We start from the raw sequence: 17,500 nt of genomic DNA, 5'->3' as shown, positions 1-17,500 counted from the left end.
AGCGCCCACCAATTTTACCTTCGGGGGAGTTTTCCAAAACTGCACGGAGCTGAGCTCGGACGCTGGAGGTCTCTGCCAAGCCTTAGAGCAGAAGAACCCGCTGACCGGCGGCTATTCCTGCCCGGCGCCCTACCAAGCGGTCAAGCTGCGGACCGAGGAGAAGGAGGAAGGCTACAGCCATTACGAGTGCAGCCGACACTGCCATGGCTGCTGGCTCCTCTTCGAGTGCTGCCAAGACGTCTGCGGAGAAGTCTACAGGATCCGGAAAGCCCGTTTCAACGCCTTCTGGTGCGTCGCCGCCAAGGATCCAGTCCCGGAGGATTCTGGATACCTCTTCGGCGGACTATACGGCTCTTCCTCCCAGAACCCCCTCACCAAAACCAGCTCCTGCCCCTTTGGGTTTGTCACGCTCAAACTCCTGGATGGCCTCCGGGTGTGCGTCAGCGATGACTACGAACAGGCGGCCCGCAACTCGGTCCCGTTCGGCGGGCTCTTCAGCTGCGAAGTCGGAAACCCCTTATCCGAGGGCTCCCGTCAGAGCTGCCCGAAAGGTTTCAGCCAACACCTGGCGGCGATCAGCAACGGCTGTCAGGTCCTCTACTGCGTCCGGTCCGGGGAGTTCACCGGGGGTCAGTTACTGCCTGTCCGGTTGCCCCCTTTCATCCGCAAGCCTCTGGTTAGCTACGGCTCCACCAACACCGTCATAGTCATGAGCGAGGGAGAAATGTCATGGATCAAGGACGCCAAGAGCCAGATGTGGAAAATAGCCAAGCCGGAAGACTTGCAGCGGATGACCAAGCTGCTGGACGGGCAAAGGGAGGGTTTGTCTGGGGGAGCTGTGTTCGGGGTGGTCTTTGGAGTGTTGGTTTCGGCAGCGCTTGTGGTGGGCTTGGCAGTCTACGGGATCAAGCGAAGGCGTAGTCGGGGTTACGGGGAAATTAGGGAGACCAGCGACGGGGAGAGAAGTGAGCGGGCTGTGGGAGGGGAGAGTGAAACCCAAATGGAAAACGAAACCGGTTCCTCCGATCCGAGTCGGATGCTCCTGGCTTAATACCAGTGACTCAGGTTTCAGAAAGGCAATGCGGGTGGTCGAAGCTCTCATAATCATTCCTGAAATCTGACCAACCGCTTATAATACAGCCGCGTGCAAATGTATCAGAACACCTCCAGATGTGTCATCGATATCCTTTATATACCCGCCTGCATGAAAACACCTCAGGGTGTGAGAATTTCAATCTCCGCTCAGTAATCAGCGATATAGAAACAACAGGTGCTTGTGTGCGAAAATGTCAGACCGCTCTGTGCTTTAATCAGGCGTCTTAAACAACTTCTAAAAAGTCTCCTGCGTTTGACAGCATGTGGCTCTGTGTTCCTTTTCTCTGACTGTTTGAAAGGAATTGCACTTGTGGCATATTAAAGTCATCAAATAAATGGGAGAATCGCTAATCTGCCTGACAATTTTCCAGTTCCAGTGGTTTTGATTTCACACGCACAGCAAATCAAAACTACAGAAGCAATGGGGTGTTCGAATACATGTGCACGCGGCTGTCGGTCTCAAACATGCGGTTTTGAAAGACCTTTTTCTTTATTAACATCATAAGCTTGCCATAATAACTAAAACCTCTCTAATTTGCCAAGCATCACGAATAGACTTAACTTAATATTAGTATGAACTTAGCCTTACACTAATAAAGGATTAGCACTAGAATCTTATAACCTTTAATGTATCACAGTTAGGGAACTGCAACACTGGTGAAGGCATTGATTGGAACTATTATTAGTTATTTTTAATTAACGAATCATTTAGCAGACACTTTTCTCCTAAGCAACTTACAGAGACTAGGAGGGTGAACTCTGCATCATCAACAACTGCTGCTGCTGCTGCAGAGTCACTTCCAATAGGAGCTCGTTTGTTTGACATCTCATCTGAAGGACGGAGCACAAATTATACTTATGAAGGAATCAGCTGAAATGTTTCACTTTTGTCAAGAAGTGTCCGCTTCCCTCTGTCTACTCAGTCTGTCTCCATTTCCATACTGTGTGTTCTCAGGTCCTGGTTTCCTAGCTGCTCTTCAAGTGTTGTTTTGGGTTGACTGTGTCGAATCCTTTTAAGAGTTTAACAGACTTCAATCCTCTATCTCCCTGATTCTGTCATTTGTACAGCTGTTCTGCTATAAAAAAAATAATAATAAATGACTTTTAACTGCTTCTTGTCTTTGTGTTTTAATTCCTCAAAAGTTTATGAAGTCCAAGTGTAACAGAGTGAATTAATCTGCTGTGGAACAAAGCTGACTATTATTATTATTATTATTATTATTATTATTATTATTATTATTATTATTATTATTATTATTGAGTCATTTAGCAGACGCTTTTACCCAAAGCTGCTTAGAGAAGGGGGGGTGAACCCTGCATCATCAACAACGACTGCTGTTGCTGCTGCTGCAGAGTCACTTCCAATAGGAGCTCGTTTGTTTGACGTCTCATCTGAAGGACGGAGCACAAGGAGGTTCAGTGACTTGCTCAGGGTCACACACACTCAGGGAGTCAGTGGCTGCTGCAGAGTCACTTCCAATAGGAGCTCGTTTGTTTGACGTCTCATCCTGAAGGACGGAGCACAAGGAGGTTCAGTGACTTGCTCAGGGTCACACACACACACACACAGGGAGTCAGTGGCTGCTGCAGAGTCACTTCCAATAGGAGCTCGTTTGTTTGACGTCTCATCCTGAAGGACGGAGCACAAGGAGGTTCAGTGACTTGCTCAGGGTCACACGCACACAGGGAGTCAGTGGCTGCTGCAGAGTCACTTCCAATAGGAGCTCGTTAAATAGTCTTTAGTACCGTTCAGGGGAAGTTAGTAAATCTATGATTACTGTACTGGGGACTTTTCTCTCACTGTGTTCCAATCATTCAAGATCAAATCTTTTGTGGACGTTTCCTCTTTTTCTGTTATCAAAGGCTACACTTTGTAAATATGGCTCTTTTGATCTGTGCAGTCAGGTTAGTGACCTTGTATTTATCCCCACCTCCCAGGCTATCAAAAACAAACGAGAGAGAAATCGCTCTTATCACAGATCTCTTTAAAAAGATTTAATGATAAATAATACAACCTTGCCCTTCTACATCGATCCGACAGGTGGCAGCAAAACACCGGCAAATATTTTAACGAGCCGGCCCGTCTGACAAGTACAGTGACACGCCCAAAAATGTGACGTCCTTTTTAGGAACGCAGAACGGATTGTAGGGGGCGGGGCTTCCATCGCCCAGTTTCTCACCATCGGGCCCCATTTGCTCGCTAAATATATCCTGGCGCCCCTGAATAGATACAGGGGAGCGTTTCTTTAATTTTTTCAAATTCAGATTTATTTATTTTTTTCTGATCCTAAGAAGTTTGTCACGTTTTATTATCCATATCCAAATAGCTTTATTATTATTATTATTATTATTATTATTATTATTATTATTATTATTATTAGTATTAGTATTATTATTATTATGATGTCACTATCACTATTATCTGCTATATTATTGAATTGTGGTTTGTCACACTTGTACTTTGCTTGAACAAAAGTTATTGTATTTCTTGCTCTTATTGTATTACTTGTATTGTAACACTTGAAATGTATTTGCTTACGATTGTAAGTCGCCCTGGATAAGGGCTAATTATTATTATTATCATTGTCATTATCATTATCATCATCTTTCTTTCTTTTTAACAAACAAATTCATGCCTCGCTGTGGTTGGATGATCTCTGTAAATTCCATTGTCTATAAACACTTTGACATATTTAGTCCTGTTATCTACGATGACAGATTAGCAGTTCAATAGTGCAAGGATAGCGCATCAGCTGAGGATCCAGTGACGAAGTGCTGAGATCAGGAGAGTCCAGTGCAGACCAGGAGGGGGCGATCTGGAGATCTACAAGCGCGGTCTAAACAGAGGGGTCTTGAGGAGGCGGGGAGAGGCGACAGAGAATTTATAGGCGGTGGTGCAATGTACAAAAATCGGAAAAAAATTGTTTATATTTTTTGGATGTACACACGTTATTTTTAAAACACATAATGTATGTTAAAACGTTCAAATGAAAAAAACGTCCTGAAATAAATTAAATTAAACGACAGCACCTCGCTCCCTATCCGAGGACAATCCGGATCAATCACTGGAAATACTCAAATATCAACAGAATGAAGACTCGCTGTTTTAATAATTATTAGCGCTGGTTATTCCTGGGAGTTGCCAGCGTCCTCAATACAAAGGAGCTCCTGAAACCAGCCAGCATTAATACTTTTGTTCACATATTGTTTAACCCGGCTACCTTTTCACTAGAATTATAAGACATGACATGTTGAAATGGTTCAGTCTATCTTTTGCGAGACAAGGAAGAGGTGACGAGAAGTGCACGGTTCAGATTTCAGCAGCAGGATAGAAGTTCACAGTTTTTGTAATTAAAAAAAAAAATCTTGTTTTCCTGAATTTGGATCCGTCTATCTATCCATCTATCTGTTGAATCATCAATGGTTTTATGGAATTTTAGGATAACTGTTAGAATAAGCTCGGGTGCCTCTGTATTACTATTAACATACCCAACAAACTACTGGCTTTCCTCATCACCGCGCAATCAAAAAATAAATCTCTCTCTTGCAGTCTCGCTCTGTATTCTCATTTCCCAGTCGCAGTAACGCTCTGTGCCAAAAAAAAAACACTTTCAATCTCTCTCTCTCGATTACACTTTTGTTTTCCATTACATTAGTTTCGTTTCCCTCAATGCAGCCCTTTCCTTATCGAAAGGCCGCATGACAAACAAATTTTCTTCTTTCAACTTAACAGCGTTGCCAAGCGCTCGGGCAGCCAGTTCACTCACTTCAGAGCCATGCACCCGTGCGCGTTCACCTCGCTGCTGCTGCTAATCAGCGCAGCTCAAAGCCAAAACGCTGCATTCAAATCCATTAGTGGGTTTCTGGAGTGCAAGAAAGCGCTCAATGTATCCGCCTTGGAGGTCCTGCCGGGGGGCGGTTGGGACAACCTGCGCAACGTTGACATGGGCCGGGTGATGAATTTTAACTACTCCCAGTGCCAAACCACAGAGGACGGGGTCTATCTGATACCGGACGAGGTGTCTGCGGTCCCGGAGAAGCAGAGCAAAGTGGAGAGCAGCTCCGAGATCATTGAGAGCTGGCTGGACCACAGAAGTTCCGTGGCGCATTCGGTTAACGCGGAGGCCTCTTACTTATCGTGGGTGAACGGGAAATTCTCCACGGAGAATCAAAGGGTGAAGACGCACCAAGTGCAGGACAGAGCGGTGACCGCGAGGGTGCAGGTGAGCGAGACAGCAGATTATTTTAGGGTGTTAATGTCCATATACAAGAAAAAAAAGTCATGTATGTAAAAATGGAGGTAATTGATTTAAAAAAAAAAAACTATTATACCGGGACGTTTCGATTACAAGTCCTTCTGCTGGACAGAAAAAGCTGTATTTATCATATAATTTTTATATATATATCTGAATAATGCATGCAGACCAACCAGTACTTTATTATAATAATAATTATAATTTCTGAACTTCCCTTTAAAGTTGTCGTGCTGATCAGTCATATTCGCTAAGTCACTTCACCTCCTTGTGCTCCGTCCTGCGTACCTCTGTAAAGGGCTTTTTGATGGTGGTCCACTGTGAAAGGCGCTATATAAAAAGAATGATTATTAATTATTATTATTATTATTATTATTATTATTATTATTATTATTATTATTATTTTTACTATTATTATTATTATTATTATTATTATTATTATTATTATTATTATTATTAATAATTCTTTGTAAGGGCGACTTACAATTGTTACAAAATACCACCAAATGATCCCATTATAAAATATCACATTACAGAATATCACCTTACAGATCAGCGCAGTTATAAAGTCCAGTAAAATCAGTAGCAGATAAGATCAAATTCAAATAAGAGCAAATTAAAGCACACAGTAAATAATTACATAGAAGGGTGAGTTCAACTGAGAGCAATTAAACGTACAATACCTTTAATAAGCAACTATGTTTGTTTTTATTTAACTCAAAAACTGGGTATCTTTATTGTAAAATAAAAATATTCACATAAGGCATTTTTTTGTTGTCGTTCTACTTTTAAAACTTTAACATCCCTAAGATTATAGGCCTTATCAAGCACGAATGTGTCACTCTGGGTCACAATTGTGATAAATGAACATTTTGTTTCCTTCAGTGCGTGATTCATGTGCTCAAATATAGTTCAGCTAATGGTGTATGGGGTCAATTGTAACACGTGTTACAACTGGCCCCAACCCAGGGGGCCATTACTAAACCTCATGTTCCAACAAGAAACAACAAAACGAAGAGCAATCAATTGTGTCAATTATAAGTACAGAGATCAGGGATGAGAATGTGAAAAGCCTGGATCCATAAACTGGATAACATAGGGGTGTATCACAAAAAGAAATCTCAGGGCTTTGGCACAGACAGATCCTCTTCCACAGGAGACAGAGACCTGAACTGAGCATGTGGCAAGCTTACAAACAGGAAATTAAACCTGTAGTGGAGTGAGAGTATACATCGTTTGACTTCAGAGCCAGAGTGACAAACAACTGGAAGAATAAAGATGAATATTCTTCAGATTGCCTGGCTCCCTGTTTTGTTTGCTAACTACCATCTGTTGGCAGTTAAGGTAGATTGAGTTTAATAGACACACCTGAGCTTGTTAGCTAGACACACTGCGGGCTGATCAAGCTGGTAGTAAAACCTGGACTGGGTGACACTGCTGTGCAATAGGAGTCTGATTACCAGCCCTGCAATGTAATTCCAGTCCAGTCTAGTAATATTAAACTGCAGTTACAATGTAATTCCAGTCCAGTCTAGTCTAGTGATATTAAACTGCAGTTACAATGTAATTCCAGTCCAGTCTAGTCTAGTGATATTAAACTGCAGTTACTATGTAATTCCAGTCCAGTCCAGTCTAGTGATATTAAACTGCAGTTACAATGTAATTCCAGTCCAGTCTAGTGATATTAAACTGCAGTTACAATGTAATTCCAGTCCAGTCTAGTGATATTAAACTGCAGTTACAATGTAATTCCAGTCCAGTCTAGTCTAGTGATATTAAACTGCAGTTACAATGTAATTCCAGTCCAGTCTAGTGATATTAAACTGCAGTTACAATGTAATTCCAGTCTAGTCTAGTGATATTAAACTGCAGTTACAATGTAATTCCAGTCCAGTCCAGTCTAGTGATATTAAACTGCAGTTACAATGCAGGGATGGAAATAAGATTCCCGTTGCACAGCAGTGTGATCCAGTCCTGGTTTCACTAGGAGTTTAATAATAACACCCACCTGAGCTTGTTAGCTATGAGGCAACGTGGTCCAAAGTCCAGTTCAAATCCCAAGCTTGTAGCAAAATCTGAAATGGGTGAAACTGCTGTTATGAATGGCTATGAAAAGAGATTTTATATATATCTATATCTATATCTATATCTATATCTATATATATATATATATATATATATATATATATATATATATATATATATATATACAGAGACACACACACACACACACAGTGATGTAATTTAAAAAGTGAGTATCAATGTTTCTTAAGACTCAATTTCTTTAATAAAGGTTTATTTTAATGTATGCAGGGAATCATTCTCGGATCCAAAGAAAGATTCAAAGTTTATAAAGTTTACAGGACATTAAATACCCCATTGTACAGGGTGTTTCCACTCCGCTATTACTGGCACTTAACCACTAGTAGCGGCCAGGACAGAGTACCATGGATACGCCTCTTTCTAAGTACTGTGTGTGTAATGTTTTTGTGTCGTGTGCAAAAGATGTGACTCGTGTCATGTGCCGAGGTAGCCTTGGAAATTGCTTATCGGCATAAAATTACTGTTTTCCAGCTTGTTCTTCTTAGGGCGTTAGCTCGCTATTGTCATGTTATCGTGGTTGTTTCAGTTTCCTCAGCCAGCATCCATCACTTGTAAGAGAAGTTGCCATTAGCTCGACGCCAAAACGTGTGGATTGGGCTATTTTCCTGTTTTTTCCTCAAGAATATGCAGGTTGCCGTCAATTATTGCCTGCTTGCAATAAATGCTGGGCAAGTAAGCTGTCTGTGACTCTAGACCTTATCATTTGTCAGCAGTGCGTGCAATTTTGGAACTAGCAGTATGCTATCTACCATGTTAGTCGCTTTTCAGAAAAAAAAAGATTGTAGCTCTGCCAGTCGACAGGCTTAGCAATCTGCTACGCAATACTTATTTAAAATTCATATTCTACAACATACAGTATATATATATATATATATATATATATATATATATATATATATAGTAGTCTGAAACATCCAGATATATACATTTTTCTTAATGAATTAACATTTCTGTGTACCCGCATTATCTTTTTCCTAGCTATAGCACCAATCCGTGATAACAAAAGCAATTTAACAAAACTCAAGCTTGCCGAGGCAGTGGCTGCTTTTAAAAAACACACACACACAAAAAGAACGTTGGTGCTGAAAAAAAAAACCCTTTTAATATATTTAAACAAATGCAACTCGCAGGTTGTTTCTGTTGTGAAGCATTTATGTATACAGTCAGAACTCACATATCCAGCCCTATAAAATTTTGACTTCAGTGACGGTTAAACAGGAGCGACGCATATCTGATTATATCTCATTTTAGCCCGTTCCAACCCTTGTATCTTTTTTTTGTCTCCTGCAAAACGGACAATATCAAAAATATATAGCTGAAAGGTTTTAAAATAAGTAGGCTTCCATTTAGATGGACTAGATTGGTTTTGTTGGTACAATACTATATTTTAAACAGTAGTAGCATTTTAATTCAGAATGATTCATTGCCAGAAATAAACAGATGACACGTTAACTGTAATACAGAACATACTTTTAAATCCGGTACGTGTTGTAGCGGTATGTAAAATCTCCCATGAACGACCTAACAGCCAAATCTAAATCATATTCATGCACAGAAGTGCATAAAACGTAAAATAAAACCGTATCCAAAGTCAGTATTCAAAATTGCAGAATATAGCGCTGGATAAGGCCCTGTCACAGTTCACTTGCAAATGAAAATGCACAAAAGGAAAAAATGCATCACGGTATCTAGAACTGGGAGGCTGTGTGGTCCAGTGGTTAAAGAAAAGGGCTTGTAACCAGGAGGTCCCCGGTTCAAATCCCACCTCAGCCACTGACTCATTGTGTGACCCTGAGCAAGTCACTTCACCTCCTTGTGCTCCGTCTTTCGGGTGAGACGTAGTTGTAAGTGACTCTGCAGCTGATGCATAGTTCACAAACCCTAGTCTCTGTAAGTCACCTTGGATAAAGGTGTCTGCTAAATAAACAAATAATAATAGAACTGTTTAATGATTAACTGTTCCTGTACCATAGCTTGTCTTGTTTGCTTTGTTTTTGCTGCATTTTCGTCAGGTGAAATTGGAGGAAGTGCTGTGTAACTGCACAATGTAAGACAGACTGATTTGGTATTAGAGAGAATTTTTTTAATTCATTCATTTAAACGCGGGCTGTGACGGATATTCAGATAAATTGTAACACTAAAGAGATGGACTTTGTATCAGAAAACTGGTGATGGAGTCGGAAATCAAGTGTGACGGACAAGTGTATTAATTTGTTAAATTATATATATATATATATATATATATATATATATATATATATATATATATATATATATATATATATATAATGAGGATTTATTTTATTCTTAATACAAGGGTGGTAAAACATGACTGACGTGTATCTGGGTAATGGATATCCGAGTGCTGACTGTACTTCATAATTCAGAAAGAAATTAAAAAAATATTTCTGAAAGTGCCGATCATAGCTTTTAGAAGAGATGCAGATTTGGCTGACATTTTAATAAACAAAGGGATACATTAAGAGCCACTGAAACCTGTAAAAGCACATGTAAAGGGTGCAAATATATTGGTAAAGATAAAAGTGAAAATCGCAAATAAAGAAAATCAATATTCAGTTGTAAAAAATCTGGCAACTGTGTATATGGTATATTTTGCATAAAATGTAATAAAATGAACTGATATTTCAGCACTTTACTAGGAACAGACTCACCGTGGAAAAAATAAAATTAGATAATGCCTAGTATAGAAGAATAAAAGACCTGCTTTAATTACATGAGTAAGAGGACCTATTAAAAGTGCATTGGGGTTTCAGACAGCAGCACACCCCAAACAGTTGAAGCTATTTTTCAGTCGGGTATTCTGAATATCTTTGAGTTGATACTCCTAGGCAGGTTCTTATTGTGAACAATGTTTCTCTTCCAAAGGCGATTGCTTGATCGTATCTTTCAGAGGTTGAAGCAAACTGCCCAAAATCGTACAATGTTACCTACAGCAGTTGGAAATGTTTGTTTAACCCTTTTATACACTGTATAACAGCATCAACTCAGAATAAAAAAACAACTCTAACACTCTCCTTCTTCTCCCCGGAGCAGGTCAAAAACTTCATGTACAGTGTGAAGGCCAACCCGGATTTCACCTTCGATCCCCGCTTCAAGGAACAAGTACAGGACATCGCCAACGCCCTGGAGAACAACCAGACCAGGATGGCAAGCTATCTGTCCGAAATGCTGGTGCTCAACTATGGGACACACGTCCTGACCTCAGTGGACGCCGGGGCCAGCCTCGTCCAGGAAGACTATCTTCAATCCTCCTTCGTCACCGACGCCTTCGGAAGAAAGTCCTCCATCGCGGCTTCGGCCGGGGTCAACTTTTTCAACAAGGTCAACATCGGGGTGGGAGGTTCCAGCGGTCCAGAGGACAACTTTACCCAGCAGTACGTGGGCAACACCACCTATTCCCTGACGGAAAGCCACGGAGGAGTCCCTTTCTACCCGGGCATCACCCTCCAGAAGTGGCAAGAAAATATCGGCAACAACCTGGTGGCCATCGACCGCTCCGGGCTGCCTCTGCACTTCTTTCTCACCCGGGAGACCCTGCCTGGCCTCCCCGAACCGACCATCCGCAAGCTCTCGAAAACCATCGACCGAGCCATCCGGACCTACTACCTGATCAACACCCGTCCCGGCTGCGTCCGTCTGGACTCCCCCAATTTCAACTTCGAAGCCAATGTGGATGACGGCTCGTGCGAGGGAGCGCCCACCAATTTTACCTTCGGGGGAGTTTTCCAAAACTGCACGGAGCTGAGCTCGGATGCTGGAGGTCTCTGCCAAGCCTTAGAGCAGAAGAACCCGCTGACCGGCGGCTATTCCTGCCCGGCGCCCTACCAAGCGGTCAAGCTGCGGACCGAGGAGAAGGAGGAAGGCTACAACCGCTACGAGTGCAGCCGACGCTGCCACGGCTGCTGGCTCTTCTTCAAGTGCTGCAAAGACGTCTGCGGAGACGCCTACAGGATCCGGAAAGCCCGTTTCGACGCCTTCTGGTGCGTTGCCGCCAAGGATCCAGTCCCGGCGGATTCCGGATACCTCTTCGGCGGACTATACGGCTCTTCCTCCCAGAACCCCCTCACCAAAACCCGCTCCTGCCCCTTCGGGTTCGTCCCGCTCAAACTCCTGGATGACCTCCGGGTGTGTGTCAGCGATGACTACGAACAGGCGGCCCGCAACTCGGTCCCGTTCGGCGGGCTCTTCAGCTGCGAAGTCGGAAACCCCTTATCCGAGGGCTCCCGTCAGAGCTGCCCGAAAGGTTTCAGCCAACACCTGGCGGCGATCAGCGACGGCTGTCAGGTCCTCTACTGCGTCCGGTCCGGGGAGTTCACCGGGGGTCAGTTGCCGCCTGTCCGGTTGCCCCCTTTCATCCGCAAGCCTCTGGTTAGCTACGACTCCACCAACACCGTCATGGTCATGAGCGAGGGAGAAATGTCATGGATCAAGGACGCCAAGAGCCAGATGTGGAAACTGGCCAAGCCGGAAGACTTGCAACGGATGACCAAGCTGCTGGACGCGCAAAGGGAGGGTTTGTCTGGGGGAGCTGTGTTCGGGGTGGTCTTTGGAGTGCTGGTTTCGGCAGCGCTTGTGGTGGGCTTGGTCGTCTACGGGATCAATCGAAGGCGTATTCAGGGTTACGGGGAATTTAGGGAGACCAGCGACGGGGAGAGAAGTGAGCGGGCTGTGGGAGGGGAGAGTGAAACCCAAATGGAAAACGAAACCAGTTCCTCCGATACAAGTCAGATGCTCCTGGCTTAATACCAGCGACTCAGGTTTCAGAAAGGTAATGCGGGTGGTCGAAGTTCTCATAATCATTCCTGAAATCTGACCAATCACTTATAATACAGCCGCGTGCAAATGTATCAGAACACCTCCAGATGTGTCATCGATATCCTTTATATACCCGCCTGCATGAAAACACCTCAGGGTGTGAGAATTTCAATCTCCGCTCAGTAATCAGCGATATAGAAACAACAGGTGCTTGTGTGCGAAAATGTCAGACCGCTCTGTGCTTTAATCAGGCGTCTTAAACAACTTCTAAAAAGTCTCCTGCGTTTGACAGCATGTGGCTCTGTGTTCCTTTTCTCTGACTGTTTGAAAGGAATTGCACTTGTGGCATATTAAAGTCATCAAATAAATGGGAGAATCGCTAATCTGCCTGACAATTTTCCAGTTCCAGTGGTTTTGATTTCACACGCACAGTAAATCAAAACTACAGAAGCAATGGGGTGTTCGAATACATGTGCACACGGCTGTCGGTCTCAAACATGCGGTTTTGAAAGACCTTTTTCTTTATTAACATCATAAGCTTGCCATAATAACTAAAACCTCTCTAATTTGCCAAGCATCACGAATAGACTTAACTTAATATCAGTATGAACTTAGCCTTACACTAATAAAGGATTAGCACTAGAATCTTATAACCTTTAATGTATCACAGTTAGGGAACTGCAACACTGGTGAAGGCATTGATTGGAACTATTATTAGTTATTTTTAATTAACGAATCATTTAGCAGACGCTTTTCTCCTAAGCAACTTACAGAGACTAGGAGGGTGAACTCTGCATCATCAACAACTGCTGCTGCTGCAGAGTCACTTCCAATAGGAGCTCGTTTGTTTGACATCTCATCTGAAGGACGGAGCACAAATTATACTTATGAAGGAATCAGCTGAAATGTTTCACTTTTGTCAAGAAGTGTCCACTTCTCTCTGTCTACTCAGTCTGTCTCCATTTCCATACTGTGTGTTCTCAGGTCCTGGTTTCCTAGCTGCTCTTCAAGTGTTGTTTTGGGTTGACTGTGTCGAATCCTTTTAAGAGTTTAACAGACTTCAATCCTCTATCTCCCTGATTCTGTCATTTGTACAGCTGTTCTGCTATAAAAAAAATAATAATAAATGACTTTTAACTGCTTCTTGTCTTTGTGTTTTAATTCCTCAAAAGTTTATGAAGTCCAAGTGTAACAGAGTGAATTAATCTGCTGTGGAACAAAGCTGACTATTATTATTATTATTATTATTATTATTATTATTATTATTATTATTATTATTATTATTATTATTATTATTATTATTATTATTATTATTATTGAGTCATTTAGCAGACGCTTTTACCCAAAGCTGCTTAGAGAAGGGGGGGTGAACCCTGCATCATCAACAACGACTGCTGTTGCTGCTGCTGCAGAGTCACTTCCAATAGGAGCTCGTTTGTTTGACGTCTCATCTGAAGGACGGAGCACAAGGAGGTTCAGTGACTTGCTCAGGGTCACACACACTCAGGGAGTCAGTGGCTGCTGCAGAGTCACTTCCAATAGGAGCTCGTTTGTTTGACGTCTCATCCTGAAGGACGGAGCACAAGGAGGTTCAGTGACTTGCTCAGGGTCACACACACACAGGGAGTCAGTGGCTGCTGCAGAGTCACTTCCAATAGGAGCTCGTTTGTTTGACGTCTCGTCCGAAGGACGGAGCACAAGGAGGTTCAGTGACTTGCTCAGGGTCACACACACACAGGGAGTCAGTGGCTGCTGCAGAGTCACTTCCAATAGGAGCTCGTTAAATAGTCTTTAGTACCGTTCAGGGGAACTTAGTAAATCTATGATTACTGTACTGGGGACTTTTCTCTCACTGTGTTCCAATCATTCAAGATCAAATCTTTTGTGGACGTTTCCTCTTTTTCTATTATCAAAGGCTACACTTTGTAAATATGGCTCTTTTGATCTGTGCAGTCAGGTTAGCGACCTTGTATTTATCCCCACCTCCCAGGCTTCAAAAACAAACGAGAGAGAAATCGCTCTTATCACAGATCTCTTTAAAAAGGGTTAATGATAAAAAATACAACCTTGCACTTCTACATCGATCCGACAGGTGGCAGCAAAACACCGGCAAATATTTTAACGAGCCGGCCCGTCTGACAAGTACAGTGACACGCCCAAAAATGTGACGTCCTTTTTTAGGAACGCAGAACGGATTGTAGGGGGCGGGGCTTCCATCGCCCAGTTTCTCACCATCGGGCCCCATTTGCTCGCTAAATATATCCTGGCGCCCCTGAATAGATACAGGGGAGCGTTTCTTTAATTTTTTTCAAATTCAGATTTATTTATTTTTTCTGATCCTAAGAATAATAAATAGCTTTATTATTATTATTATTATTATTATTATTATTATTATTATTATTATTATTATTATTATTATTATTACAACAACGTCAATACAATGTACACGATGACGAGTACAGGACATATTACACAATCAATGAGAGCGAGCTGTCAGTCACCTTAACTTCATTTCAAGCATCATTAAAAAAACAATAGGCTATTATTATTATTATTATTATTATTATTATTATTATTATTATTATTATATTTTATGTAGCTGACAGACGAGAGGAGGCCCCATTCAGCCCATCTTGCTCGTTTGGTTGTTAGTAGCTTATTGATCCCAGAATCTCATCAAGCAGCTTCTTGAAGGATCCCAGGGTGTCAGCTTCAACAATATTAATAAATAAATTAATTAATGAATATACAGGCACCGTCCTGTTTAATTTCACCGGTTGTGAGAGTTTTTTTCGTTTTACACAAGACAGTGTGAAGGTTTCTTAAAAAGTGACAAGTTTACTCCGGATTGACACAATTATACAAAGATTAGGAGTTTTAAAAAAAAAAAAAAAATCCTTCACCACACCAGGAGATCTCCGCGCTTTGGAGCTGTTAATGGGATTGGACATATTTAAGATCTTTATTAATGAAAATGGGATGATCTCTGTAAATTCCATTGTCTATAAACACTTTGACATATTTAGTCCTGTTATCTACGATGACAGATTAGCAGTGCAATAGTGCAAGGATAGCGCATCAGCTGAGGATCCAGTGACGAGGTGCTGAGGTCAGGAGAGTCCAGTGCAGACCAGGAGGGGCGGATCCAGAGATCCACAAGCGCGGTCTAAACAGGGGGGGTGTTGAGGGGGCGGGGAGATGCGGATGAGGGTAGGGCAATGGACAAAAAGTTATTTTTTTTTATTTTCTGGATGTACACAAATTATTGAAATTATTTTTAAAACAAATAATGTATATTAAATCATGTCAATTATTTTGAAAAAAGATGTTAGCCCTTCTTCATGCTTACACACACGCACACATCTTTACTCGACCCCAAGCAGATGGGGGAGGTCGAAGGTGACGGCTTATCAACCAAAAACAAGGCGGGAAGACGGATATATATTAAAAGAAAACTCATTTTGTGACAATATAGACTAGATAAACAAGGGATGAAATGAGACTCTCTCTATCTCTCTATCTCTCTCCTCTCTCATCTCTGTCTCCCTCGCTCTCTCTCTTTGTCGTAACAATTTTAAGTCGCCCTGGATAAGGGCGTCTGCTAATAAATAATAATAATAATAATAATAATAATATAATAATAATAATAATAATAATAATAATAATAAAAACATTTAGCAGTGTGTATTTCTACGAATTATATATATATCTATATATATATATATATATATATATATATATATATATATATATATATATATATATAATTCGGTGTTCTAATTCTGTTCTTTGCAGCGTCATTAAAACGGTTTTCTAAAGGGGTGGGGGCGCGTGGGGGGGCTGGATTTGAACTGCAGCTGTAATAAATCAAAACCGCCCTAAGCGAATATTCAAAGAGAAGGAGACACGGTCCCATTTATTGGACTGACTGAACAAAGAGAAATACTGAGGTTCACATTCAAAAGGCGACATTTTGTTACCTGATGAAGAGACCTCCGAGGTCTGGAAAGTTTCTGATGAATATGTGGTTTAGTTGGATCAATAAAAGGGATCGCCGGCTCCTACTGTCTTTATCTGCCCGCCCTGGAGTGATAGACGGCTCCCATTTCGTCTATCAAAGGCGAATAACACAAAAATGCTGTTAACGAGAGGTGGAAAAAAAAGTTTAGTTTGAAATATGCATGCATGAACACAACGCAACGTTTTTGGATCGTTTGTGTTTTTACAACAGACGTTTATTGATTCCCAAAACAAGGGCCCGTGTTTGTTAGCCAGGAAAACGAGAAATGAATTACACCCTGGCAGATTACCTGGTAACTGTCAGAAAACACAAAGCAGAGGCAGATCCTGACCAAATACCGGCTCAGTGACCACAACCTGGCCATTGAAAAAGGCCGACAGAGGCAAACCTGGCTGGCCAGGGAGAACAGGGGCACTGTGGTCACTGTGAGACAGGAGAGGTCGAGACAGAGATTCACTTCCTGACACACTGTGAAAAATATAAAAACATAAGGGACATTTTCTTCCCCAAATTCTGTGATTTAGTCCCAGAATTCCCAAAAATGTGTGATACCCAGAAGCTGTCAATCCTGCTGGGGGAAGACAAACACACAGCCAGACTGGCTGGTCAATACGTGGAGACCTGTCATAGCCTGAGGGACAGACCGTGAAACACGTCACACTAGAGAGGGAAAAGAGAGAGGGAGGGAGGGAGGGATTCTGTTTAATATAGAAAGAGGGAGGGAGGGAGGGAGGGAGGGAGGATTCTGTTTAATAGAGGGAGGGAGGGGGGGATTCTGTTTAATATAGAGGGGGGAAGGGGGTACTATTTGATATAGAGGGGAAGGGAGGGATTCTGTTTACTGTATTAATATAGAGGGAGGAGGGATACTGTTTAGTATTAAGAAAAATTATTTGTCTGTATATTTGAGTTGGTTATGCCATGTATGTGCTTTGGCAACACAATTATTTTTATTGTCATGCAATAAAGCCAATTTGAATTTGAGAGAGAGAGAGAGAGAGAGAGAGAGAGAGAGAGAGAGAGAGAGAGAGAGAGAGAGAGAGAGAGATGAGAGAGAGAGAGAGAGAGAGAATTCCAATGTCAGTTGAGTTTAGTACACGGGATTAGTGACCATTAGGGGAGATAAGAGAGGGGGAGGGAGGGGAGAGGGGAGAGAGAGTTTTTGAATATTGCAATACATGGATAGGATTCCTAATATGTTTGATGTTATGTTTTTATACTTTTGTCAAGATGAAGGTCAGAAGACTAGATA

The 17,500-nt window shown here is 42.0% G+C and overlaps 2 protein-coding genes across 2 annotated transcripts in view; both read left to right on the top strand.

Annotated features, from left to right (window-relative positions):
* LOC131696652 (macrophage-expressed gene 1 protein-like) overlaps positions 1 to 2,208 on the top strand; it is a 6,948-nt gene extending 4,740 nt beyond the window's left edge. The window contains exon 2 of the mRNA XM_059021785.1: positions 1 to 2,208. This exon is cut by the window's left edge and continues 659 nt beyond it. Within this exon, the coding sequence (XP_058877768.1) occupies positions 1 to 1,051 (1,051 nt within the window). The 3' untranslated portion in view covers positions 1,052 to 2,208.
* A 2,524-nt stretch (positions 2,209 to 4,732) lies between these two features.
* On the top strand, positions 4,733 to 13,369 carry LOC117410077 (macrophage-expressed gene 1 protein). Its single transcript, XM_059021787.1, has 2 exons — positions 4,733 to 5,318; positions 10,506 to 13,369. Exons 1-2 carry the CDS (start codon positions 4,872 to 4,874, stop codon positions 12,213 to 12,215), a joined length of 2,157 nt encoding a protein of 718 aa, XP_058877770.1. The 5' UTR covers positions 4,733 to 4,871; the 3' UTR covers positions 12,216 to 13,369.
* Positions 13,370 to 17,500: the final 4,131 nt, after the last annotated feature.

This window comes from Acipenser ruthenus, unplaced genomic scaffold (assembly GCF_902713425.1).
Source record: "Acipenser ruthenus unplaced genomic scaffold, fAciRut3.2 maternal haplotype, whole genome shotgun sequence".
In the NCBI taxonomy this organism is placed as follows: domain Eukaryota; kingdom Metazoa; phylum Chordata; class Actinopteri; order Acipenseriformes; family Acipenseridae; genus Acipenser; species Acipenser ruthenus.
This window is presented reverse-complemented; position numbering and strand designations above follow the sequence as displayed.

Excerpts from the sequence above, each read along its gene's own strand:
- LOC117410077 (XM_059021787.1), top strand. The coding sequence starts at position 4,872 with ATGCACCCGTGCGCGTTCACCTCGCTGCTGCTGCTAATCAGCGCAGCT. Across the intron at positions 5,319-10,505 it reads CGGTGACCGCGAGGGTGCAG|GTCAAAAACTTCATGTACAG; the intron begins GTGAGCGAGACA and ends TCCCCGGAGCAG.